This window comes from Prionailurus bengalensis, chromosome D4 (assembly GCF_016509475.1).
Source record: "Prionailurus bengalensis isolate Pbe53 chromosome D4, Fcat_Pben_1.1_paternal_pri, whole genome shotgun sequence".
NCBI lineage: Eukaryota > Metazoa > Chordata > Mammalia > Carnivora > Felidae > Prionailurus > Prionailurus bengalensis.
Window position 1 is genome coordinate 6,711,916 of NC_057359.1, and position 26,320 is coordinate 6,738,235.

At 48.4% G+C, this 26,320-nt stretch overlaps 1 protein-coding gene across 1 annotated transcript in view; it reads right to left on the minus strand.

The window, feature by feature from the left end:
• Positions 1-26,320, minus strand: part of RCL1 (RNA terminal phosphate cyclase like 1) — a 56,046-nt gene that overhangs the window by 13,177 nt on the left and 16,549 nt on the right. The window contains exons 3-7 of the mRNA XM_043566953.1: positions 23,946-24,121; positions 18,679-18,753; positions 17,659-17,783; positions 6,670-6,795; positions 2,569-2,725 (exon numbers count right to left, since the gene is read on the minus strand). Of these exons, the coding sequence (XP_043422888.1) occupies positions 2,569-2,725; positions 6,670-6,795; positions 17,659-17,783; positions 18,679-18,753; positions 23,946-24,121 (659 nt within the window). The remainder of the gene's footprint in view (positions 1-2,568; positions 2,726-6,669; positions 6,796-17,658; positions 17,784-18,678; positions 18,754-23,945; positions 24,122-26,320) is intronic.

The following is a 26,320-nucleotide window of genomic DNA, read 5'->3' on the forward strand; positions in this document are numbered from 1 at the left end:
CGGCGTAATCAAGGGGGCCTGGGAACAGAGGAGACATAAATGAAACGAGGGATTAGACCAGAGGGTTAAAACGTTGGTAAAAAATAAGCGGGACCCTCCAAGGGATGGATTTTTTTTTTAGGTTTATTTACTTATTTTGAGAAAGACAGAGACTGTGTGTGTACAGGGGAGGGGCAGAGAGAGGGAGAGAGAATCCCAAGTAGGCTCCACGCTGTCTGCACAGGAATGCTGGGCCTGACACAGGGCTCGATCTCACGAACCATGGGATCGTGACCTGAGCTGATATCGAGAAAAAGAAGTTGGACGCTTAACCGAGCCACCCAGGTGCCCCCAAGGGATGGATTTTATGACTCATTTAAACCATATCATATCACACACCTATGAAAAATTATTCAGGAAAGCATAAAGTGTTTTCATCCTTTTGACAATTAAGGATCACAGACACACACACAGTTTTCTCAATGATTAAAAACAAAGGCAAAAAACCTGGTCCAGGCATAAGGCGATGGTATAAAACAGAACTTAACTGGAGCGTAAAGAAAAAATAAAATAAAATAACCTAATCCAGATTGCACGTTTCCTCTCGGGTGGACTGACGATGGGCTGTGCTCTCACCCAGAGGCTTACAATCTGCTCTTTACAGGGAGGTAACATACACTCCAGCTGTGCTCGTGGGCCCCCACTGGGCTACTCTGTAACGTGATGCTTCTGATGCCCCCAGGTCAGCTAGAAAGAGACAGCAGCGTCCCCAGTCACAGAGAGCGCCTGCCAGTCACCACAGGATGCAGTCTTCCCTCATAAATGCCGAGATGACAATCTTCCTGAACTAAGTAACAGGCAGAGCGAGCTCTCGATCATTCACTCCCAGCTTCCCGTTACCACCCATCTTTCAAATATCACTCAATGTAGCACCAAACATTGGGCTGGTTTAGCATCAAAAAAGCGGAGGCCAGACTCTAGCCGCACAAGAACCGTGTTGAGATACTTCCTCCTCTGGGAGGATTTCATCCGACAGGGTGATTCCCTTCCTCCACTGGTTCCCAGCTGAATTGCTGCGTACAGACGATCGAGGCACTCCGACGCAGACAGGTACAGTCTGTCCTCCATTTTAACCAGATGGACCTTAAATAGAGCCATTTCAGACCTGGAAATTTCAATCAACTCTGAAGAAACAGTTCATTCTTACTTGTTCCACCCTGGGACCGGTAACATATTTTCAAGAATGCTGACTTGGATCAGGGGAGTAGACGGCGTTAATAAGCTGTTTTCCTTTAGTGAGGCCTGTACAGGGATCAATACCCATGGCCCAAGCATCACCCTACCTCAGAGGTTAATCAGCTACAGTGGAAAAAGGAAGAAAGGAAAGGAAAAAAAAAATCACCACTCTACCCGCCTTACTGGTCTTATTTCACTGGGCTCCCATGTGAGTTTTGCTGCTTTAAACACAGCAAAGCTTCCCCGGGAGACTCCAGAAAAGTACCATAGAGATGTCTAGTGTCCGAGAATAAATACACAGACAAATACAGAGACGCAAGGCCCTTCAGCTAGAGAAGAAAGACAGGTTACAAATGCTACACGCCATCTGGTAGCGTATCACCCAGAGTATGGTTCCCACTTGTGCTCAGTTCTAAAACGTGGGCCCTCGCATCCACAGCAGGGCAGTGACCGTCCCTCAGAGCCTGGATTCTGCACGTCAGAGGGAAAGCCTGGGCTTCCTGACATGGAGCCAAGACAAAAGGTAGTGCAGGGTAACAAATCCTGGAGCCAGATCTGGGACTCCCCACTAAATAAAGCGTGTAAGGTCACGAAGAATGTATTTTCAGGTGGCTTCATCTTATTTTCTCCTGCCATCATTTTTCCTTCCTTCCTAATTTCTTCCTTGCTTCTCTGAGGTCACCTCAACTATCTTAGGAAACAGCATGTGAGCACACACAGCGTGTGTGCTGCTTGTCTGGACGGGCAGAGAAAGCACCGTGGCGACAGAGAGGGCAGGCCATGTCCCACTCCCGCCATCCCGCGCGCGGGCCCTTCCAAGCCCCGACAACGCTTGGACACAGGACTGCCTTCCCAAGACATTCTTCTGTGCTCGAGAGCACGCTGCACAATGCGGCCTGTTGATATTATTTTCTATCTGAACTGTCATACACGAATCCAGATTTCCAGTTTCTCTTGAGAAATCTGAGAAGAGCGCACCCCCATTCCCCTACGGCCGGACTGGGGGAGCCGGGAGATGGCACCTGTGTGGTCAAGGCAGTGTCCGCTCTTCACCTGGCCAGTCACCACCAAACATGCTCCGTTTTTACCTTCTCTCTCTTGTTCCAGTTCTTTCCTCTCCCCATTAAACTTACCTGCTCTGTATCCCAAACCACAGGGGCTGGATCTCTGCTCACTGACTAGCTTACCTAATCTAGTAAACTAGTTAATACTAAACTGCTGAATGCGTAGGAAGAAGTTAATTCCTTGGCTCACGCCCTCGGAGGAGAAGAAAGTTGCTAAGGAGTAAGAATGAGAGACAGCGAACCGCTCCCTGATGGCACCGCTCCCAGACCTGCAGAGGCCGAGACGCACCCTATAGATCTCTTCGAGCAGCAGCTTGGCGCAGTTCTGGCCGAGGTCCTCCGGAAGCACGGCAGCGCCCTGGCCCTGGGGGTTGGAGGCCAGCTCGGCACTGAGGAAGGCGCCAGTGGTGGTTTCCGCAACCAGCGACAACCCGAAACCCGGAGACCTGGAGATTCAAAGGCACGGACGTGAGTACGGCTGATAAAGTGGGGGGTGCACACCTTTCTGATGGCCTTCTGTCTGGCCACGCCAAGCCTTGCCAGCACTCCCACCGGCTTACACTAGAAATACAAATGACTTAGCGAGAGCACGCAGCGCGGAACCAAAGGAGGCCCGAGTCTGCGCTGCTTCTCCTGCCTTCCCCCTCTTCCCCCCCCCACCCCGATGCCTACCCTGTGAGAGACCCCACTGTGAGAGTTTGTCCCACCGACATATAAAGTAGCGTTAACAAGGGCTACCAGATAGCGAGCACCGACTGGTGGCCAATTTCTGAGCTAGGGGTCTGACGCTGTAAGTCTGCAAGGTAAGTATCACCATCCCACGTAACACGTGAGAAACAAAGCAAGCTGCACCAAGTCCACACCGCCAGCAAGTGACCGAGACGCGTTTCGAAGGCAGGTCTCCCAGACTCCAAAGCCTACGAGAGTTCTCTACCCACAGTACTGGGCCCTAACCAATCCAGAAGGAAGGAGTGGCCTGGAGGCCACCTGAAACATCAGGCTGTTCATCCCCCGTAATGAGGAAGTACCACACGAGCCAGAAAAGGCCCAGGGAAGGCACACCTCGGATGAAGGAACATCCCCACCTCAGAATTCATTTGAGATAACCAGCTAGCACCGCGTCCTCTTCCACTGTGTTTCTACTACCAACAGCCAGAAGCTAACGCCTTTCTTGTCAGCCAGAATCACTGCTGACTCATTTGTTCACGCACCCCAACAAACAGGTGGCAGAAAGCTTCTGTGGCCAGGACGTGGGGCACCACGTACACGAGTGTTCCTGCTCCTAGAGAGCTCAGCGACAACCAGTCTGACACAAAACAAAATCGGTCCACAAACGATAAAAACAAGTCTCTCTCCCCTAAAAGTTCCAAATTTAACACCTCACAGATGTCTACTTCGCCCGGTGCCTTTTAAATGTGTACTTCCCAGATGTACACTCCACATACAATCACGGCACCCACGTGCCTCCTTTAACCCAATTCAACACATGTGTTCCTGAAGCACTTTCCACGTGTCCGGCACAAGACTAGCCAAGATACCTGCTTCAGAAAAACTGTGCATAAAATCATAAAATTAATAGTGTTTCAAACGCACTAAGTGAGCTCACTGTATGAGAGACCTATATTGGTCAGTCCTAAATTTCTTAAAAGAAAATGGTGTCTACGCAGCCAAGGGCTGTTAACTAACACCTTTGAGGACAAAGGTTCTGGGTGCTCCGAGTCACGCTCTACAGTGGACACCGCGCCACCCAGCCATCACGCCACGGGACAAGCTGAAGTGGCCTTCAAGTCACCTGACCGGGAGGAAGGCGCAGCATCAGCTCCCTCAGCGGTACAGGCGGAGCCACGAGAGCTTGCAGAGTGGAAAACAGAGGGACGCAGAACCAGAAGATATGCTGCCTTCCCTGCCTCAACCCACTCACCTGCAGTTCCCAAGAATTCTGGACTCTTCCATCTCTGAAATTTTTGAAGTGTGTGTAGTTGTTGTTCCAATAAACTTCATGTTTAATCGAAACTGCTCCATTTAACGCTGTATTTGTTGCAGGAAAAACAAAGGACTCGAGAACCTACGAAGCTCCGTGTGCATTCCTCCAGCAGCTCCCCTCCAACCTGGGGTGTGTGTGTCCTCGGGCCTGTTATGCTGACAGAGCAGCTGGTCACCAGGCGACCTCACTGAACATCTGCATCAGTACAGTTTGCAAGCAACAGCCTCCAAAACTTCCCAGTTGGTAAAGGACTAGATTTTTTTAAGGTCCTGACTGCGAGGATCAAAATGGGCCAAGGGGAAAATGCATACGCTGGTCAACGAGCTGACAGAGACCACCCGGAACCTCTGGTCCCCGGGCTTCCGGGCCTCAGCACCCGCTCTCTCAGCCTTAGAGTCAGCAAACCTCACTACAGGGATCCCCCACTGAACTCGAAGAGGAGAATACCCCCTTGTGGCTTTACACTTCCATTACAGACAAGGAAGGTCACCATGAGTCCTCTGCAGCTTGAGATGTAGAAAACAAACGCTCGCCTGATGTTATGCATTGCTCTTATACGTAATTTTTTTAAGTGGGGCTTGGAGTTGATGACCCACGAATCTCCATCACGCCCACATCTTGATCCCTGTGTGAGCTTCCTACGCACCCTTAGCAAGGACAGGACTGAACTGCACACGGGGGTCAGCTGAGTCGATGGCATTACAAACAGCTGCACCACAGCCGGGGGCAGCATGGCCTCAAGCCCGCTATGCTCTATTCTCAGCCACCCTTTGGTGGAGCCAGAGGCCAGACCCCTCAGACAGCTGCTGCTGCACTGATCCTCCCCCACCGCTCTGTGATCCCCCTCCCCGGAGAATGGCCAAGAAGGGAAGAGAAAGGGAACCTTTTCTGCAGCACCTACTACGTGCCAGCCATTGCATTAGTGGCTGACGCGGGTGATCGCTCCATCTTTACGGTGACCTAACGGTGCCGGCACCATCACTCCCACCATACGAGTGAGGAAGGCACCGGTGGTTTCGGAGCAGTGCCCCAAAGGGGTCCGGGACCATCACTGACATTCCCAACTACCAGAGGAAGGGCCAGCTGTGCACACAAATCCTTTCCCAACCACAGCCTCCAACGTCTTCACCTCTGCAGTGCTGAACCACGAGCCACCGCCACGTGGCTGAAATCACCTTCGTCACTCCCGTGGACCTTATCAAGGTCAGAAATGCCACATCACCCTCACCCCTCCTTTGCTCTCTCCTTCGGCCGAAGTCAAAACAAAGCTCAGATGCAAGGGCCGCAGACAAGGGTGGGTGTGTGCTACTTCCTGCTCAGAGAAACACCGAGGTCTGAACTCACAAGTCAATCCCTGATGTTCTTATTTTTAGGAGACACAGCCTACAAGCTGCAGACTCCCCAGCGTTAGTGATCCTGTCGTTCACACTGAAATGATTCAGCAAAAACAAGAACACAGAAAACCCACACACAAGTAAAGCCAATTTGGCAAAATAGTCACTGCTAACTAGAAGTAGAAGGAATACACAGGTGTTCACTGTGCTAGCCTTTCAACTTCTCTGTGTATTTAACATTTCCATAATAAAAAAATTAGTTCTTAATTGCTTGCCTAACTTACTGGTTTCTAAATATACAACCAAAAGCCTAAAACAAGTATTTTCATTACACAGATCAATATTAAGTTTTTATTTTCTAAAGTGAGGTTTTCTACAAAGGTTTAATTAAACCCAATTCCAATCTGCAATAACAACCCTCTCTGGCTCTAAGAGTGTTGGTCCACTCGATGGAGAGGGAAGCCAACTGGCTGGGACCAGTGGCAGAGGACATTTTCCCCTAAACTGTTACTTACTCAGGGTGGGAGAACTTGTTTACTTTATAAACTTTTTTTTTTTTAAGAGTGAGAGAGAGCACGCTCGAGAGAGCGCGCACAAGTCAGGAGAGGGGGAGACAGAGAGGGGGGAGAGAGAGAATCCCAAGCAGCCTCCACACTGTCGGCAAGAAGCCCAACTTGGCACTCGATCCCACGACCCCCGGATCATGATCTGAGCCAAAATCAACAGTCGGACGCTCAGCCACCTGGGCCACCCAGGTGCCCCGAACTTGTTTCGTTTAATTTTTTTGTGGGAACAGATGTGATTTAAAGCTGGAAGCACCTGGGTTTTAACTCCCCCAGGCCAGGGTCTGGACCCCTCATCTCCAGCACTGGCCACTGTGACACTTTCCATGTGGCAGGCGCTCCAAAGATGCCTGCAGGTGACAATGGCAGTAAGTCGGGAGGAAATTAACTCTGAAATCATTCCCCTCTGGCTGCCCTGTAGCACAGCTGGCAGCTGTCATTTCGATCAGAACAGGACTGGAAAAAGGCTGGGGTAGCTGCAGAATTAGGCTCTAGACGTGCACACTTACTTTCCAGAGCTGACTCCTTTCATGTGGTCTGTGTAAATATAGATATCGGGGATGAACTTGTTGAGGATGCTCCTTGCAGAATCCACGATCCTGTTTGCCATCTGCGGGGACACACGCACGGAGTACCTGCAGTCTGCAGTTAAGGGTGCGTCCTGCTCACACTCCAGGACAGAGGAAAGTCAGTGCTGAAGCCAGCAGCTATCTGCGGAACTGTAACACATCGGGGCTCCCAAAGCCATCCTGCTTTCCACCTGTCTTTAATCGCTTAGCTTGGTAACACTTTAACTCAACTTTTAGAGCATTTTCATCAATTGTTATCGTTACTAGTATGTAACTTGTATATTATTATTATATAAAAAGATCACAGTGAGAAACACCCAGATACAGAGAGTTGGAAAGTATAAAATAACAAGTTCCCAACCCTGCTCTAGACTTCCTACCCAATGCCCCTCCCTTCCCCTAGAAATGGTTCACCTCAATTCTGGAACAAGAGAAGAAGACCGCCTGTCTGTCTGGCATGAGCCGAGCTCGCTTTGAAGTGTTTGTTGTCTGACCACCCCCCACTGCTGGAACCGATGAGTCTGTCCCTTGAGAACCTGAGGCCAGAACAGACACCACCTTGGGGCTCACTGGGGCCAATCCCAATCCACCGCCCCCCCGCCGCCCCTCGTTCTGTTGACAGGAAAAGCAGAAAAAGATCAGTGAAAGACAGTACAGTAGCTGTTATAAAGATCTAAACAGGGTGTTTTTGTAACAGAGCCTATTTTCAATTATTTAAGTATCAATTACTCCTTTTGTGGACAAGACAGGCTCCTCACAACTGCTACCTTACAGTCAAAATACTGACAATTGGCACTTTTACACCAGGGCACCCCCAGAGAGAGAAGGAGAAAGACATCAGCAACTCAAGCGAAAAGGCCAGTTTTTAAGGAAGTGGAAACAATTATCTAAAATTTGACTTCATTATGGAGACCGGCTCTCCTCAACCCCACGAATCAAAAATTCAGTACGGAGCACTTTCGATGTGCGACGTTCAGTCAAAGAGGTGGCTACGTACGTGGGACAGGAGCCTAGAGAAACGGACGAGTAAGGACATGTGATCTTCCCACTACCCCAATACACACCCCACACAGCAACTCCAACAGGGAGAACAGGGGGTGTGGTCTGCCCAGTCCAGCCCAGCTGCTCAAAAATTACTGTCAATAACATATTCCATTTCCATTCGAGCTGCAGAAACAAAATGCTCAGAGACTGCAAAGAACGCGGCTGGCACCCAGCTCCGCTTTCTGATCCGTCCGGCACCTTCACCGGAAGATCAACCTTTCCTCATGGCGGTGAGACTCTGCCAATTAGCCCGGGTCCTCCCAGACCTTATGATCAGTCTGCTCAGGGTTCGTCCCCACCTCGGCACCCCGCCACTCGCCCAAACTGTCCAGATTCTTCCACCTGAACTGCCTCCCTTCACTGTCCCAGCCCCGAGCTCCCCTTCTCTCCCCAACACCCTCCAGCCAGTGCCGGGCTGTGGTCTCCTCTTGACCTTACCGTACGCCTCTCTTCATCTACACACGTGCTGCCCTTGCCCATCAACAAGACCATGCATTCCATAAGGAGAGGGGCTCTGCTTCTGTACAGAGCAGAGCTCTCCGATGACTCTCACACCCTATTTCTGTACTCAGAAACACTCGATAAATATTTGACTTGACACAAAGGGCAAACCTAAAATGGGGAAAGAGCAAAGAGGAATTTTTCAATACCCACACCAAGCCCGGTTACATCACCACCTCTGTCCAGAATGTACTTCTGACCACAGGCAGCTGAGATAAACAGTGCTGGGTCTCCTACCTTTGGACCGGGCAGGTGCTGTCCTTCTGAGCCCGAGGCTGTCCACTCTCCTACGGAGAGCGCCAATGCCACTGTCCTGACATAATCCCACGGCATCCACGGCTTCCAAAATCCTTTCAGGTACATTAATAGCTGATCTTATGCTCACGGTGACCCCAGGGGCCAGGGCCGTGGATTCCTAGTTCCGGAGCTTACACTGAGGACAACCGAGTCACAGAATGGAGATACAAATTAAACAGATCTGACCTCACAAAGACAACCTCCTCCCTCCAGCCCCTCCAGAGATGTGGAAACCAGGTGGGTAACTGTTCCAGCTCAGGGCCAGTGGAGTCCTACATCAGAATCCTGGCAGTGCAGAGGGACAGGGCGGCTACACCCCAGAGTCACTGTGGAACCACCTAGCGCGGTGTGGAGGCTGAGTTCCAGAATCGGACCATCCGTGTTCAAGTCCCAGCTCCAGTGAACCATCATTCTGTGTCTAGTGTGCTAGACACATGAGGGGCCCCACCTCCTCATCATTGACAGAGGGATAATCAAAATACTCTCCCCCCCACCCCAGGGTTTAGAGGCTCAAAAGAAAGAATGCACGTGAATGCCTGGCGATGCCTTGTGTGTGGTGGGAACCCCACGAATGCCAGTCACTACTTTTCAGGCCCAAGACTCAAATCTCAAAGCAGAGGCTGCTATCCTTTCAGGAATCAGAGATCCTTCTGAGAACCCGATGAAAGCTACAGCCCCTCCCTCAAGAAACATGCCCACGTAATTTTGCAGGCAGTTTCAGGAGACTGTGAACCTTCTGAAGCCCATACGTGAATACCATATTAAGAATTCCCATAACCGAGAGAGACAATTTCACAGTTCTAGGCCCTACTATCCCTCACTGGCGTTCCAGGTCAGAGAAGGCACACACGAGTGTGGGTGTGGAAAGAGAGAGACACAGACTGATGCTCCACGTACCTTCCCTACAATCAGAGAAAGGAAACCAGTTTGTCCTACAAATTCTAACTCACTGCCATCTTGGGCCTCTACCCCAGCTTCTTCATTTGACTCTTAGGTACCAAATCATGAGCTTCTGGGACAGCGCCACAAACTGGAAACACAGCGTCCCCCTTCTCCCCACCACCCCCCTCAGTCAGGGGGAGAGGAGAGTGGGTGGCATTAAATAAAAGGTAACCGCACCATCCAGTCACAGCTGCTGGCAGGAACCCACACCAGCTCCTGCCCAGGACCTGGCAGGGAGGGAAAAGACGCGCTCTCAGTTAAAGCCACAAGAGCAGGGCCGGCTCTTCTAACCCCGGCCCTCCCATGGGGAATACAACCTCCAAGCTCAGACCCACAGTCAACCGGACTTGCAACTACAAAAACCACAAAACCAGCTAGAGCGTTTTGCCGAAGGCGGCTCTTTTTTTCCCAGGCTCCAAAACTGGCCAGGAAGGCGATCTCAGTTCAAACCCGCATTCCTTTGGGGTGTCCCTGAGAGGGGCAGCTCACATCTGGTTTGCAGACAGGAATCTGAGCGAGGGCACTGTGGCTCCTTCCCCGAGGAGCTGGGAGGAGGGTTCAGGGGTCCCAGCCCCGGCCCCACACGAGGAGTTCCTCGGGGTCTTCCCGGCGCCGGTTCTATACAGGGAGGCTCAAAGAACACGGGAGGGAGAAGCAGGGAGGAGCAAAGGGACAGCCCGCCGCCCGGGGCTCTTCTGGCTTTCTCCGTCTCCTCTGCACAACCCCCGAGCCTTCCCCACCACCCGGTGTCCTCATCAAAGGTTCACTCACAGGGCGTGTGCACACCCGGGACACCATTCGGGGAGACCCCAGCGTGACAGCCTCCGTGGAACCCATGTCGTTACCACAAGACTGTGTCAAAACAAACAGCACACTCTGCAAATCACATTTCCAGACTACAGAGAATGGGCCCCGAGCAGGGCTCACGGCCACGAGACAGCATGAAGGACACAAATCTCAAATGAGAAAAATCAAACTGAAACGGTCCGGAATGTGGGCAGGATTTCACGCGCAAGGCCGCCGACTGCCGCACTTTCCAGCAACAGAGGCAAACGGCCACCAGCAGGGTCTCGTTCTGGGTTATTTACATGGCAAAACACAGGAGCCTGTTAACAAGAATAAGGTTGAGCTAAAAGTACATGCGTATTTGGTTAAAGAGAAAACTAAAAAAAACCTTCCTACTTGCACGGCATCTCCATTTCTCCACAGAGAACATCACCTTAGAAAGGCCATACAATTGTGCGCCAACCTGGGGGCTCCGGGGACAGAGGTGCTGGGCGTGGCCCTGAGATGGGCCCCAGGGGAGCCACGCAGAGAGAACAGGTCACAGCGCGAGAGGCTCGGTGACACGCTCCTCTGGTCCTGAGGGCTCCTGCAAAGAACTCCGGGCGGCACCCTCTGTCTCAACAGCGGCTTCCCCAGCTAGTCCGCGTCCTCACGGCTCACTGTTCAAGCTAATCAAGGCCTCTGAAGAGTCAGTCCACACCACGTTTCCTTTCCTCCCAGGAGGACCACGCCCAAACCTCCTGAGAAACATAAAACTTGACTTTAGGCACCTATCCCACCCCTGGGAAGAAGACACCCTGATCTCTCCCCTTTGTCAAACTCCCACCAGGAAAGTCATTGTGCAAGCCATCCAGCCCTCTGGCCTCCAATGCCCGCCCTGCCCCAGATCTTGTCGGCCTCTGGAATCGTACTACGTTTAATAGCCGAGACCCCAAAAGACAACTCCCCCCACACAAGCTCTTGTTCTTCTACCCAGCACACACACCTACTTCCACTCAACCTTTAGGGCTATTCACGTTCAACCTTTAAATCCATTAAGGGTTCCAACCCCTTGACCGCCTGCCTTCTCCAGGCTGGCCAGCCCCTGACACAGGACTCGGCCAGGAGCACCCGTCTGTCACGGCAACAATACCCGCCCCCCCAGTCCCTCTAACCTATCCCCTGCACCAGTCACTCAGCCCGTCATCCACACTCAGCCCTAGCTGAGAGTGGCCGTCTGGCCTTCTCCTCTCTGCCCTCCAGGCTGCCAATTGCCGCCAGACACGGCCACACAGTCACAAAGCCGACACCATAATGGTCACCATCTTGGGCTGAGCCCTCACTGCTGTCACACAGACTTGCTCTTCTCCTCAGTCACCGCACCCCACTGCCACAGCACATCCTGACACTTGTCACACTGCCTCATCATACCTCTGCTAATGCCCTTGTCCTCAATCCCATCCTAACTCTTGAAAACGGAACTGTTCCCAACCCCCTTCCTACCACCTTCAGGCGGCTCGATTTAGAGCTGTCCCCACTGCATACCTGCCGTCTTCAACCCACACCCTCTCCAATAATAATAAAAATAACAGTAGCTGCAACTTACCACATGCTTACTCACACACCAGCCCAGTGCCTCGTACTATGCATCTATCACCTCACTCAACCTTCACTGCAGCCCCACACGGTGTTTGTAAAGTGCCCAGTGACATGCGGGTCAACCAAGGCTTTGGGCCGAAATCCTGTCATACCTGAGCGGCAAAGCCAGAGTCGGAACTCACGTCTGATCCCAGCACCTTATCACTGCTACCCTGCTGCATGAGCCTCCCTCTCATCCAGAGATCTACCCGACCAACAGCAGTACTCAGATCAGCACCAACCTTTTCTTCGGAAAGGGAGGGAATCTTCTCAACTCTCTCCATCTCCATATGGCAAGTAACCGCCTTATCTTTCCTCCTGCTTCTCTTTCCGGTCAAGACTCTTGACAGGGCAACCTCCATGTTGCACCACAGCCCTCCGGGTCACACCCCTCAGCCGGGAACTGGTCTTGGGGCTGGCTCCTCCTCTCTGGAAGGAGCTCCTCCTTGGCTGTGAGCTGCCCAGAGCATTCTCCAGCCTCAGGCTGACTCCTCTGGGCTCCTCGGGCAGGGGAGGGGGGCGTCCAACCAGGACTTCTAAGAAGCTGCATTTTCTTTATTCTCCTGTCAACCCCTTGACTCTCCCTGGTCCCCCTTCCCGGGAGCACTTGGCCTTTTTTTTTTTTTTTTTTTGGTTTATTTTGAGAGAGAGAGTGCGTGCTCTCAAACATGAGTGGGGGAGGGGAGAAGGAAGGAGGGGAGGGAGGGAGGGAGGGAGGGAGGGAGGGAGAGAGGAAGAGAAAGAGAGAAAGAGAGAGAGAGAGAGAGAAAGAAAGAGAAAGAATCCCCAGCAGGCCCCACGCTGTCAACACAGAGCCCAACATGAGGCTCAGTCTTATGAGCCATGAGATCACGATCTGAACTGAAATCAAGAGTTGGATGCTTAACCAACTGAGCTTCCGAGGTGCCCTGGGAGCACTTTGCTTTTGCTTTCAAGTCTTAGTGGCTTCTCAGGGATCCACCCGCCACACGCCTCTCCCGCACACTACACAGTAGCCAACTCCAAATCACCCACTTTGGGCTCTCACCTGGCCCCCAGGTTACAGATGTGCATTTCTAATTTCCTTTCTAGGCTTATCTCCCTGTAACCACACGAAGGGCCCTCAAACCCAGCAGGAATAAAACTGAACTTATCTTCACTGCTCCCCACCCGCCAAACACACAGCTACTGTCAGAACGTATATCTCTATCCAGGTGCCAGGAGACACATCAGAATCGCCCTCGAGGACCCCCCTGTCCCCCTATCACAGAGCCAGGTGGTAATGGCATCCCCCGCATGCTGCCCCCAGGATCTCTGTAAACCAGCAACCCTCACCCAGGCTCTTCAGGGCACAATGACTCTCTAGTATCTTTGCCTGTAAGTGGTCGCCACTAGGTGATAAGATTTTTTTTTTTTTTACTTGAACCTTCTAAAAAGCAGCCAAAAGTTCTTTTAGCATCACCAAAGTTATGGTCTTAACATGGAAATTCTCTCTCTAGATGACTGCTGACTTTGGAATAAAAGCCAACTCCCTCAACGTGGTCTTTAATCTTCACTGGCTCCCGCTCCATCATCCACTACTTCTATCTCCATCTTCCACTACCAAACACCACTGTGCAACCTGCACTGAGGCCACACTGCACGGCTTGCCACTCCCAGAACCACTGTGCACTATGACATGTGCACAAGCATTCCTTCCTTGCTCTGCTTCACAGGCCTCCAGTCTTCAAAGCTCAGTCCCAATGCCTTCCCTTCCTATAGGAAAAGGCAGAGGTTAAAAGTCTGGGTTGCAATCAGAGAGAGCTCAAATCCCAGCTCTGCCGTCATGAGCAGTGTTATGTGGATACGAATTCCATAAGGTGCAGCCTCAGTTTCCCCATCTGCAAAACAGAATGCAAGTAAACTCAGAAGTCACTTTGAGGCTTAAAAATAAAGTGTCTAAAATGTAAACGGATTAACCTTCACAATCAGAAGAAACAAAAGTTGCTGCATGGGTAAAACAACAAGACCCAACTATATGCTGTCTACAAAAGGCCCGCTTTAACATAAAAGCACACGTATAAGCTGAAAGTGAAGATACTCCGTGCAAATGGGAACCAAAAGAGAGTAGGAGTGACTAAACTTCCATCAAACAAGAGACTAAGTCCAACAAGACTTTAAGGTCACAAGAGACAGGGCTCCACGCTAAGCCTGGAGTGGAGCCTGCTTAAGATATTCTCTCTCTCCCTCTCTCTCTGCCCCACTCACTCACACTCTCTCTCTCAAAAAAAAAAAAAAAGAAGAAAACATTCTCTCCCTTCCTCCGCCCCCCTCCTCCATTCATGCTCTAAATAAATAAAAATAAATAAATAAATGTTTTAAAGTCACAAGAGATAAAGAAGTTGATCATACAATGTAAGGTCAATTCAACAGAAAGATGTAACAATTATATATGCACTCACTCAGATCACCTAAATATATAAAGTAAACATCAACAGATCTGAAAAAAGAGCAATACAACAACAATTGAAGACTTCATACCCCACTTTCAACAATGGATAGAACATCCAGAAAGAAAATCAGTAAGGCAACAGAAGACTTGAACAACATAAACCAAATGGAACTCACAGACATCCAGAGCACATTTCACCCAACAGTAGAGGGGCACGCATTCTTCTTACTTGCACAGAGAACATTCTCCAGGATCACAAGGTTGGTCACAAGACACGTCTTAACAAGTTTAAGAAGGCTGAAATCACCTCAGCTACCTTTTCCAACCACAATGGAACAAAAGTAGGTATCGATAACTGCAAGAAAATGGGAAAATCTACAAACCGATGAAAATGAACACATCCTTGAACATACAAGGGGTCAAAGAAGAAATCAAAAGGGAAACTAGAAAATCTATAGACAAAAATGAAAATACAACATACCAAAACTTTTGCAACTGAGCAAAGGAGTACCAAGAAGGAATTTTATAGTGATAAGGACCTACATTCTTTCTACAAAAGAAGGGTCTCTAATAAACAGCCGAACTTTACACTTCAAGGAACTAGGAAAAGAAGAACTAAAATCCAAAGTTAGCAGAAGGAAATAAATAATAGGGTAGATACAAGTGAAACAGAAAAGCAAAAACCAACGGGAAAAAAAATCAACAGAAGAATCAGTTTTTTGAAAAGATAAACAAATGGCAAACCCTTAGATTAAGAAAAAAAGAGCAAAGACTCAAGTAAATAAAATCAGAAATGAAAACAGAGACATTCTAAGTGATGCCACAATTTGTTTTGGGTTTTTTTTATTTTTATTTTTAATGTTTTATTTATTTTTGAGACAGAGAGAGACAGAACATGAACAGGGGAGGAGCAGAGAGAGAGGGAGACACAGAATCGGAAGCAGGCACCAGGCTCTGAGCCATCAGCCCAGAGCCCGACACGGGGCTCGAACTCACGGACCGCGAGATCGTGACCTGAGCTGAAGTCGGACGTTTAACCGACTGAGCCACCCAGGCGCCCCGAGTGATGCCACAATTTGTAAAAAAAAAAATAATAATAAGGTACTATTATGAACAGTTACATGCTAAATTGGACAACCTAGAAGAAATGGATAAATTCTACCAAGTCTGCATCAAGAATAGAGCTTGAACAGACCAATAACAAGTAAGGAGACTGAATCAGTAATCAAAAACCTCGAAACAAAGTCCAGATGGCTTCACGATTAATTCACTGGTGAATTCTACCAAACATTTAAATGGCAAATACCAATCCTTAGACTTCCAAAAACATCAAAGAGAGAACACTTCCAAATTCATTTTATGAAACCAGTGTCACCCTGATACCAAAGCCAAACCATAAAGACACCACCAAAAAGAAAACTACAGGCCAATATCCCTAATGAACACGGCTGCAAAAATTATCAACAAATATTAGTAAACTAAATTCAACAATACATTAAAAGGTTCATATAACATGATCGAGTGGGATTTATCCCTGATATGCAAAGATGGCTCTATGTATGCAAATCAACTAACGTGATAAACCACATTAACAGAATAAAGAATAAAAATCACATGATTGTCTCAACAGACACAGAAAAAGCATCTGATACAATTCAATACTCTTCCACAATTAAAAACTCTCAACAAATTAAGTATAGAAGAAACTTAACACAATAAGGACATACATGAAAAGCCCACAGCTAACATCATCTTCAGGAATGATGGAAAACTGAAAGCTTTTCCTCTACAATTTGGAATCAAGCATGGATAGCCACTCTTTCCATTCCTATTCAGCATGGTACTGTAAATCCTAGCCAGAGAAATTAAGCATGAAAAAGAAATGAAAGGAACCCAAACTGGAAAGGAAGAAGTAAAATTATCTTACTGCAGATGACCTGATCTTACACGTAGAAACCCTAAAGATATCACCCCCCAAACAAAAAAAACTACTGGAATAAATATTTTTAAAAGTTGCAGAACACAAACTCAACATACAAAAATCAGTTGCATTTCTGTGCACTAACAATAAGCTATCTGAATAAGAAATCAAGGAAATAATCCTATTTACAAAAGCATCCAAAAAACCTAAAAATGTAAGAATAAACTTCACCAAGGAAGTGAAAGAACTGTATACTGAAAAGTATAAAACAATCATGAAAAACATCTTTAAAAGACACAAATAAATGGAAAGGCAGTCTACATTCATGGACTGAGAGAATTAATATTCTTAAAACGTCCAGACTACCCAAAGTAAACTACAGATTCAATGCAATCCCTATCAAACTACCAACGATATATTATTTTAACGTTTATTTATTTTATTTTTGAGAGAGAGAGAGCGTGCAGCATGCGAGCAAGCACAAGCAGGAAGAGGCAGTGACAGGTGGAGACACAGAATCTTAAGCAAGCGGGCTCTAGGTTCTGAGCTGTCAGCACAGAGCCCAACGCGGGGCTCACACCCACGAACTGTGAGATCATGACCTGAGCCAAAGTCAGATGCTCAACCGACTGAGCCACCGAGGTGCCCCAATAAAGTGGTTGTTTAAAAACAAAAGAAAAGCAAGTATACCCTTATATTATCACAGAGCATGCAAAGTAATCACTTAATAAACAGGTATTACTGGGGCACCTGGGGCGCTCAGTCGGTTAAGCGTCCAACTTCAGCTCAGGTCATGATCTCACCGTCCGTGGATTCAAGCCCCGCATCAGGCTCTGTGCTGACAGCTCAGAGCCTGGTGCCTGTTTCAGATTCTGTGTCTTCCTCTCTCTCTGACCCTCCCCCATTCATGCTCTGTCTCTCTCTGTCTCAAAAATAAATAAATAAATAAATAAATAAATAAATAAACAAACAGGTATTATTCCTGCCCTCCTACATCCTCCAGACAAAATGTGCCATCCTGTATCTTAGCTCCCCCAACCTGCTGTGTACCTGTCTACGCCACTTTACACATTAGATTAGAATTACGTGTTTGCGTAGGTTTCCCCTCATCAGGGGTGTGTTGGTGGTCCCTAAACCAAAGCCCCCAGGAGAGCAGGACATACCCTGGAGTTGTTTGCTTGAGCGTGAACTAAAAAAGAACAACGAAGGAACCAGTCTAGTCATGGTGAGACGGATAATAAAACATCGTATCTCAGCCAACAATTAGCATTTTGCACTGCTAAGACTTCCCCAAGACTGCTGTCTAAAAGTAAATAACTCTGCGAAGAGGTAAACTGTCGGAAGTCATAAGTCATTCTTCCCTTCGAGAGGCAAGTCAAAGAACAGAAAGTTAAATCAAACAAAAGGATACGCAATTCCTCTAATACGTTTGATCTTCCCTGGATCCGTGAGCTGAACGGGCTTCAGGACCTTCCTCACAGGACAGGAGAAGAACACTTCTCCTCCTCCTCCGGGAGGCATTCCCCGTCGCACAACCTGCCCAGGTGGAAAGACAGAAGAGGTGACAATGCTGCGGAGCACGTGACCCTGACACCCAACCTGGCTGCTCTATGCCAAGGGGCTCTTCCTCGGGAGGCAGCGAGCTCTTTCGTACCCACCTTGTCAACCCCTTCAATGCCGACAGCACCTTAAGTTAGCACCAAGAGGGCACGTGCTGAGTGGTGACTCCGGGCCAGCACGTCCCCGTCACAGTGAAGCCACTTCATCACGAGGGCCTGTCCCCTCATCCTAACTGTGAGCAACTAGCCCAGCTCATTGGCTCATCCCATTTCTCACCCGTCAGGAGCCCGCTTCTCCTCCTGTGCAATGAACTGATCTATCAAAACTCATTTTATTCAGTAAAAATGAAGTCATTTCCCCCGTTTTAAAACATTAACTTAAGAAATAGATGCTAAACAGCTTAAGATATCCAGTGTTACTGATGTAACCCTGCTTAAACAGATGCTTAAATTACTTCTACTAGGTTTTGAAAACACTGAACATTCACAGGGGCATCCAGGTTGGGAGGCCCTGGAGACAAATTACATCTTGATGATTCGACCAGAGAGGGCGTGTGGCTAGAACCCTGACTCCACTGCTCACTAGTGGAGATGCCACGAGGAATAAGGGAAACGACGCGTGGGCAGCACTCACACCATCACCTACTGCACAGTAAGTGTGAGTAACTGGCCACTATGACTGTCATTACTCAAGAGTCCCTCTCCAGCTCCAAGTCTGTAACGTTGGGGCCATGACTCCCGTGGGTCTTCTCAATGGAGACGTTCGATGTGACACACACAGACACAATGAGTCACACGGCTCTTCCCATGAGTTCACAAGAGAATATGTTGTACACATATATGTACAGCCAACAAGGTACACGCATCCTTACCTTTAGCTCAAATGATTCACCGTCAATTCCAAACTGTTTCAACAGAGGGAGGGCTGTTGCCTTAAGAACATCAACCTGTGGAATTATTTCAGGAAAAAAAAAAAAGTTTAATTAAACCTTGAGAAGTGGGAAGAACAAAGAGCCCACAAGGCAGGATGAGGTTCAGCAACCGGGCAGACGATGTCGTCCTGCGAGGAGGAAGCACGCGGGCTTACAACTGAGGGCATGGGCCGGCTCTGCTCCCAAATAAGACTGCAATTTTACAAGCTGCTGGCTTCTCCGAGCCCCTCTTTCCTCACTTTATAACAGCATACATCTACCCTGTGAGTCATCGTGAGTATCACATGCATCACACAAAAAGCATCAAGAAATGGCTAGGCCCATCCAGAAAACAAACTGGGACTTCTGCTCATTCCTAGAGGCCTAAGCGTTACAGAAGAAAATATCAGCCTTTTTTATTATTCTTTTTCCAACATGGTTGTTTAGTGCTGAGAGCTGGTGGCAATCCAAGCCAAAGCAAACCAAATGAAGTCTGCAACCTGAGCAGGGGCTACCTGGGAGTCCTGCGGGTGCCACACAGGCAGTCACAGGAGGGGGTAGTCCACAAAGGGGTAGGCCGGGGGAGGTAGGCTTGGACTCAGGGAAGCCCCACAGTGCAATGACAATGCCCACAGTTGATGGCAGGGCTGTGCCGAGCATGGCTGTTATGACCTCCTCCCTTAGAGCTCCTTGGGGGCCTGGGGTCCTCTGCTTACTTATGTGTGGATGCCCCAGAGGGAATAAGGATGACATTCAAATCAGGTTGGCGAACAAGTCAGTGAACGCTGTCTCAACAGCAACTCAGGAAGGAAAGGACAATCACTCCCTTACTTGTTCCCAACTGAACAGAGCTGCTCTCCAGCCTGCAGGGGCGGGCGACCCCCAGGCAGGGGCAGGGCGGCTCGGTCCAGGCTCCACCTCCTGTTAGCTGTGTGGCTTCTGGTCAGAAAATCCCAACTGTCTGAATTTCCTGGTCTTTAAGGTCTGGGGCTCTCAGCCTGTCTCTCTCCGAGCTGCCACCAACTCTAACATGCTGAGATTCAACAGAATGATACTCCAATAAGCCTTCATAGCAGAGAACAGCCCCAACTAAATATTCTGATACCACAAAATTAACCAGGGGCAGAAATGACCTCTGAAGCCTAGGAACCTGGTCAGAATGGATCAGGTGGGGCAGAAGCAGTTACGAGGAAAACTCATTAAAGATTAGCTAATGTCATTCAATACTGAAGCTAAACGTATGTCACAAACTTAAAATAATGCATTTGGGGCTGCCAGGACCGAGAGGAAGCCAGTCTAGGCTAGAATTAAGGGCAACTGGGGAGCAGGCCAACCCAGACTCTGGGAACAGTGGGGTGGAGGGGCGCACGCTGCTCTGCCGACGTGACTCTGGGACCCAGGCGCCCAGCCTGGAGAGAGGGGAGAAAGCAGCGCATCCCTTCTGCCTCATCCTACCTATACCTGGAGTCAAAAGGCCGAGGCCAAATGGACTCTGAAGGTCAGACAGAAGCCCTAGTGTAGCCGAAGGGGGTCCCATCTCCTGAATCAGCCTCTAGCTGCCCCAGATGGCAGGCATCCTGGTGCAGTGGGACTAGGGCCGGAAAAGCAGATGCGGGCTGGAGTCCTTCTCTGCCTCTTATTAGCTGGGAGACCTGGACACTTCCCCACATCCCCAGGGCCGTGGGTGCCTCCTGCGTAAAGTGAGGGGCTGGACTGGACGTACCCCTCTCGCTGTGCACACTCTCATTTTAGCAGAGTGAGGATGGTCTACAAGTTCTGCTTAAGGAAAATCGAGCTGGAACTCTGCGATCACAGGCCCAAGTCTGGTCCAAGTGGCACCTGACGGCAGAGGCATTACCCTTCAGTTCAGTCAGTCAGCAGACAGAAATGCGATCAGATCCAAGCCGACGCGAGAAAGGGAAGAAACCTGCTCTCAGCTACCTTGTCTGAAACAGTGATAAGAACATCCACCTCACAGGGTTGGTTCAAGAATTCAGTAAATAAGGATACATACAGAAGAACACAGGTTCACTCACAACAGGGCTCAGCACACAGGAGACATGATCGTACTTCTTTTCCCCTTCCAGGAGGGTACTGGAAAAGACTGGAACCTTCCTTGCCATTTGACCGGCTTGTTGGCACCAACAAATATCTACTATGCCCTGGTGCAGAATCACGGAGATGCAGATAAGATCTCCTGAACTTTTCTTCTCAGAATTTCTCCCTACTCCCTGCCCTTCTGTCCCCAAGGGAAAATGTCCCTATTCTCTCACAAGGCTCGTCCTATCACTTCTACTGTCTTACCCTCACCCCTCCAGCAGCTCCAGGAGTCAGCCTTATAAACACCCCATCATCCTATCTAACCTTCTAACCATCCCGGTTCTTCATCTGTCTGCTACTCATCCCCAACCTATGGCTGTCTTTATAGTCCAAGGACACTGCTCTCTCGAGGTCAGTCCAACTTCTCACTGCCGAACCCCCCACCCAGCCCTAAGTCGGCTCCTGCAAAGACTGGCTTTGTGAGTCATCCCCCGCTTCTTAGAACTTGCCTCCTATGTCCACGGTCGCTGTCTCTGGCCCCTCTTCCCTGCTCACACCTCATTCACTTCCTCTCCTTCCCCTACTCTCAGCCTCTGGGACCATGGGGCAAAACCCAAATGCCCATGGAGGTCAGAAAGGGAATTTAAATGAATGATGAGGTCAGCTAAGGCCTGTGTCCAACTGGAGAGCTCACGTCTCATCCAGAGGACCACGCCACTCAGGTCGGGCTGATGGCCACCCAGCGCCGCCACGTCAACCTACTGTAACGTAAAACCTGGGGTCTCAAACATGAACCGCCAATTCAGAGACACACACCAGCACACTGCAGCCCAGAGGAGGAACACCTGTAGGATTAATTCAGTCAAAAAGCCTCCAGGGTTCAACCCCGGCACTGGTCCATCTCACTCTCCTAGGGATTTAACTGTCAATAGGTAAGATCCTGGTGACCTATCTCTGAGACCCCAGACAATAACTTCTAACTGCCAGCTAGACAACCTCTGTGGATATCCTGCCAACATCCCAGAGAAGAGGATGAAAATTAAACACATCATCCATCATCCTACCACAATTTTCCTCTTCCCCGTATCAAATGCTATCTGATCTCTACCCTTCAAGTCAACCAGGACAGAAATCATGGAATTATTTATAACTCCTTCCTCCTGTCCCATCTCCAATTAGCTGTCAAGTTAAGAAACCTCTGCCCCCACAATGTCCTTCAGATCTGTCCCTTCCTTTCTACTTCCACCTCCATGATGTTCAAACTAGTTGAGACCTTTCCAATTCATCCTCATCTTGGCCTCCAGAGTCATCTTCCTAAAATCCAAGACTGACTCTGTGGCCTCCTTTCCTCTAGAAAACCCTCCCAGCCCTCAGCATTTTGCCTATACCTCTGATAAGGGTACCCTCGCAGCCCCCCTGGCTGCCTCCGTAGCTGTCCACCTTAGAAGATCAAGATCCCGAAGGGCAAAACTCCTTGAGTTCATCCTGTGTGCACACAGTGGGCACGGACGTGAATCGGGGAAGCCACACATCACAGAGAAAGCTTGAAATGAAGCCACAGGCTGAAGAAGTTACTCTTCATCCAGGATTAGGTGTATTTCTTTTATCCTAGGCTGGAGTCAAGTATTCACCAAGGTCACTTTAGTCGCGAAGCTAGAAAAAGCAGAGCCCCACCACACCTGAAAACAGATTTTTTTTTTTTTTTAAATACTCTGCACACAAGAGTTAAGTATTATTTCTGGGGAATTCATCAACTAATCTTTGTCACTGTTACCATACAAAACTTTTTTTTAATAACGCCAGTGCAAATAGCTTTTAAGATTATTGGCAATTATAGAAAAAAAAAAAAAAGAGTACATAACTGAGGCAGCCAGTACCCAAGTTTCCTCAAGTTTCAGAGCTTTTTCCCATTATGCAAGGCTCCTGCTCCCCAAGCCCCAATCCAGAAGTGACAGGCCTCCTGTCACATTTCTAACTGAAAGGCCCATTTCCTAGAATCGTCAGAAAATGCAGTAAAAAAGGAATCATTTGAAATTAGTTTAAAATTCTAAAGAGGCTGTGCACATTCCCTTACAGCTGACAATTTCAGGTCTTGCACTGTACTCAGGATCCTCGGAAGAGTCTATGCACCTGAACTCCCAAGAATTGAGGAGGAAGTGCCTTAGTGCCTAGCAACACATTAACCACGTTTCCACCCTAGAAGATGTCTTGGTGAACACCAGTGGTCTCCACTTTGGGGCTCAATGCGCCACCTAACTGGTCTTTACTGGCCAGGAAAGCTACACACACTTCCCATTCCGCCTCCGGAGCCACCCTCTCCGAGGTCCCGGTCCCAAGTCGGTAGAGGTGAACCTTGGTGAGGTGTCCTTGGTAAGAACTTCACATCATGGCCTTGGGTTTTCAGATACCTTCTCTGGAGAGCAGGGGATCCTTCCCTCCCCGCAAGAAAGGTCTAAGGCAGGCCTGGACAGAACTGTTCTAGTATCTCTCTCTCTCTCTCTCTCTCTCTCTCTCTCTCACACACACACACACACACACACACGACAAAACCCATCCTTGAATGATTCTAAGACAGCTGTGGTGGCCACAACGAAAATTCCAGGTATATATTAAACTATCCTCCCCACACACGCAGGAAAATTAGCATGCTTAATAAGGAGGTCGCTGGTGCCCACAAACTATCAGAGTTCGCATATACCTTCCCCGCCCCTGCCCTTTTTCTAAATCTGCAAACTCTTCTCAGAAGAAGAAAAGCCCTAAAATTTATGGTTAAAATCTGAGTTAACTCAAGATAATGCTACAGCAATGCCAAGGAGATATTATCATTTTCTGTCTGAAATTTTGGTCTGCTGCCTTGCAGCCGCAGCCATCACATGACCTTAGGAAGACTCCACACTCAAGCACTGGAGCCAACAGAGCCATTTTTCATGTCAACCATGATGAGACTGCACACATCTGCTCTGAAGGTTCTTAGACACGACAGCGAAAGGCACCTTGATGAATGTTAACAGTCATCACGGCATTTGATGATTGCAAATTTTGGTTCGTCAGCTTCCCGGGGTGATTAATGTCTAAATCTCAAGGTAAATAACAAAACAGAGACCCTCAACAATAAAACCTGTGCTTTGTCAGGAACTTGCTTCTCAAAAGCTGGGCTGTGACAAGAGACGAGACTATTCACTACTCACCGAAGGGTCAACCTGGTCATTGGTCACTCCCCGCAGAACAATTCTTAACGGGTGCTTCATAAACGGAGCCAGGCAAAGAAGACTCTCCAGGTAGTAGCCAATGCTGCGAAGGACACTACAGTCATGTTCCACGGACCCGCCATACAGGAGGCCAGGCTGGTAATACAAGGTTGTTCCTTATACCGGAGGAGGAAGAGCCACATTCAGCCGAAAAAACAAAAAACAAAAAAACAAAAAACACGAAGTGTCAAAAAGGCAACAAAAGCAGGGAGTCCCAAGGGGAAAGTCTGACAAGGGCATCCAAGAAGTTCAAAATGCCATTCCTAAGAGCCCACACTTAACTTTTCCAAAAGCTGACTCATTACTGTCAAGCCCCTGTAACAATAATAAACTGTGAGTGTAATTTAATAAACAGTAATAAATTAAACCCCTCCCTAAGCATCTGAATTGCCAAAGTCATGGCAGGGCACAGAGGAGAGATCCCAACGGGCGCTATGGGCTTCCAACAGCACACTCTGCCTGCTGGTGGAGGGCTCTGCAAATGATGTGCTGAAATCGTCACATCAGCAACCAGCTTCTTTCCAGGCCCTTGAAACGAAGATTTCCCAGAAACTGCACTCATCAACAGGATTCCTAGAGAAGGCAAGTACTTCATGGCACTTAATTCCATTAATAGTAGCTCTTTTTAAATTTAATAACAACAAATAGAAAGATCTAAAATTATTGAATAGCTTTGGTGGAAACTCTATTATCTTCGTTCACTCTTTCCCATATCCGTATCATCCAAAAAGTTCCTTACTGGGTGTATGTATTAGAGGAAAAGCAAAGTAAAATATTCTAGATTTTGGGGGGAGGGCATAAATGGCTGAACATGGTATTGCTGCTGCTCAAAATCTTTTGTCAGTGTCTCCTGGCATAATTTACCAATACATTTAACATTAGAGGAAAGAGATTTACGCTCAGTCCCTCACAAGGAAAGCCACTCTTGAGAGGTTCATAAAATAAATGTAGGTTTTACCAAATTAAAAGCCAAAATCCCAATGATCACAATCAGAATCATGTTCTGATCAAAGTGGGAAAGAGTCTACATCAGTTAGTCTAAATTAAATTTTAGATTAGTCTAAAACCAATCCTTTAGGTCAAAAAGCCAAAACAAACAAACAAAAAAACAAACAAAAAAAAATACATAACCACTAAATTCTGCAAATCTGTTTATGCCTGCAAATTAACAGGGTGACAAATTGGTCAGATTATCAGAATTGAAGGCTTCTACGCTGGTGGGCGCAGGGCACATGAGGTGGAAGCAGGATCATGTAAAATGTCTTACTTCCCAACTTGAGCTGAAGAGAGGACTAGAAAAGAATTACGCACCCTCTGAATCACCGATAAAAATTGCTGAAAAAAAATCTCCAGCAAAACAATATTAAAAATTTTTAATTTTTTAAAAATCTCCAGCAATTTCCAAGTAAACAAGCCAAGGAGAACTCAGGGAATGACAGCTTGCTATGAGCCCCTGAGGTCTCACGCCTGAAACTTGTTCTCCGTAAGGCATGGCTGAATGCAGCTACAGGCCGCTGAATCTCCTGTGACACAAGGGCCACTTATCAGGCCAAGCTGGTCTTCTTTCTTAAGAGAGCCAATGCATGAGAAAGGTCATGGTTTCCTTTGCTGAATACATGTGCAAAGGTGAACAGCTCGTGGAGCCGGCCAAAGGATGTTTGCCATGGTCTCCCTGACAAGGTCGAGAAGAGTTTCTAACAGCAAACAAACAGCTAAAAAGAACCTAAATGTTTATCAGTAGGGAACAATCAAATAAATGATCATGCATCCCCACGCCAGAATACTCTACTAGGTGCACTGAAATATCGAGATAGATCTGCGTATGCCTGGCAGGGAAAGTTCTCGGAGACCTCGGTGACAGCGAAAAAATGCTGGCTGCAGAACAACACGAAGAGCATGACCCCGCTGGTCTCAGATACGGAAGCACCGTGCAAGCAAATGCGTGGAAAGGAGACCAGGGCACACGCCCCAGACCGTGACCGCGGCGGCGCCTCGGGGAGGGGCTGGAAGAAGAAACAGGTGAAGGGATTTTCACATCTTCTGCATACGCTTGTGCGTGCTTCTTTTAAAAGACGAAAATAAAGTAAAATTCAGCGTGTTCAACTATCTCACAGACTTTGTTGTAAAATTTTATTGTGACAAAATAAACAATCGGACTTTGAAAAGCCGCACATCAATTTTAGGTGTAAAGTACTTTTGTTGCTGAAGCAGAGGCGGTGCCTGCTTGAGCTGAAACGTTCAGCCCTCTAACTTCTCTCAGTCAAGGGTGCGCCCCTCACGCTGGCAGATCTGACACACGTCTCCAGTCGACTTCT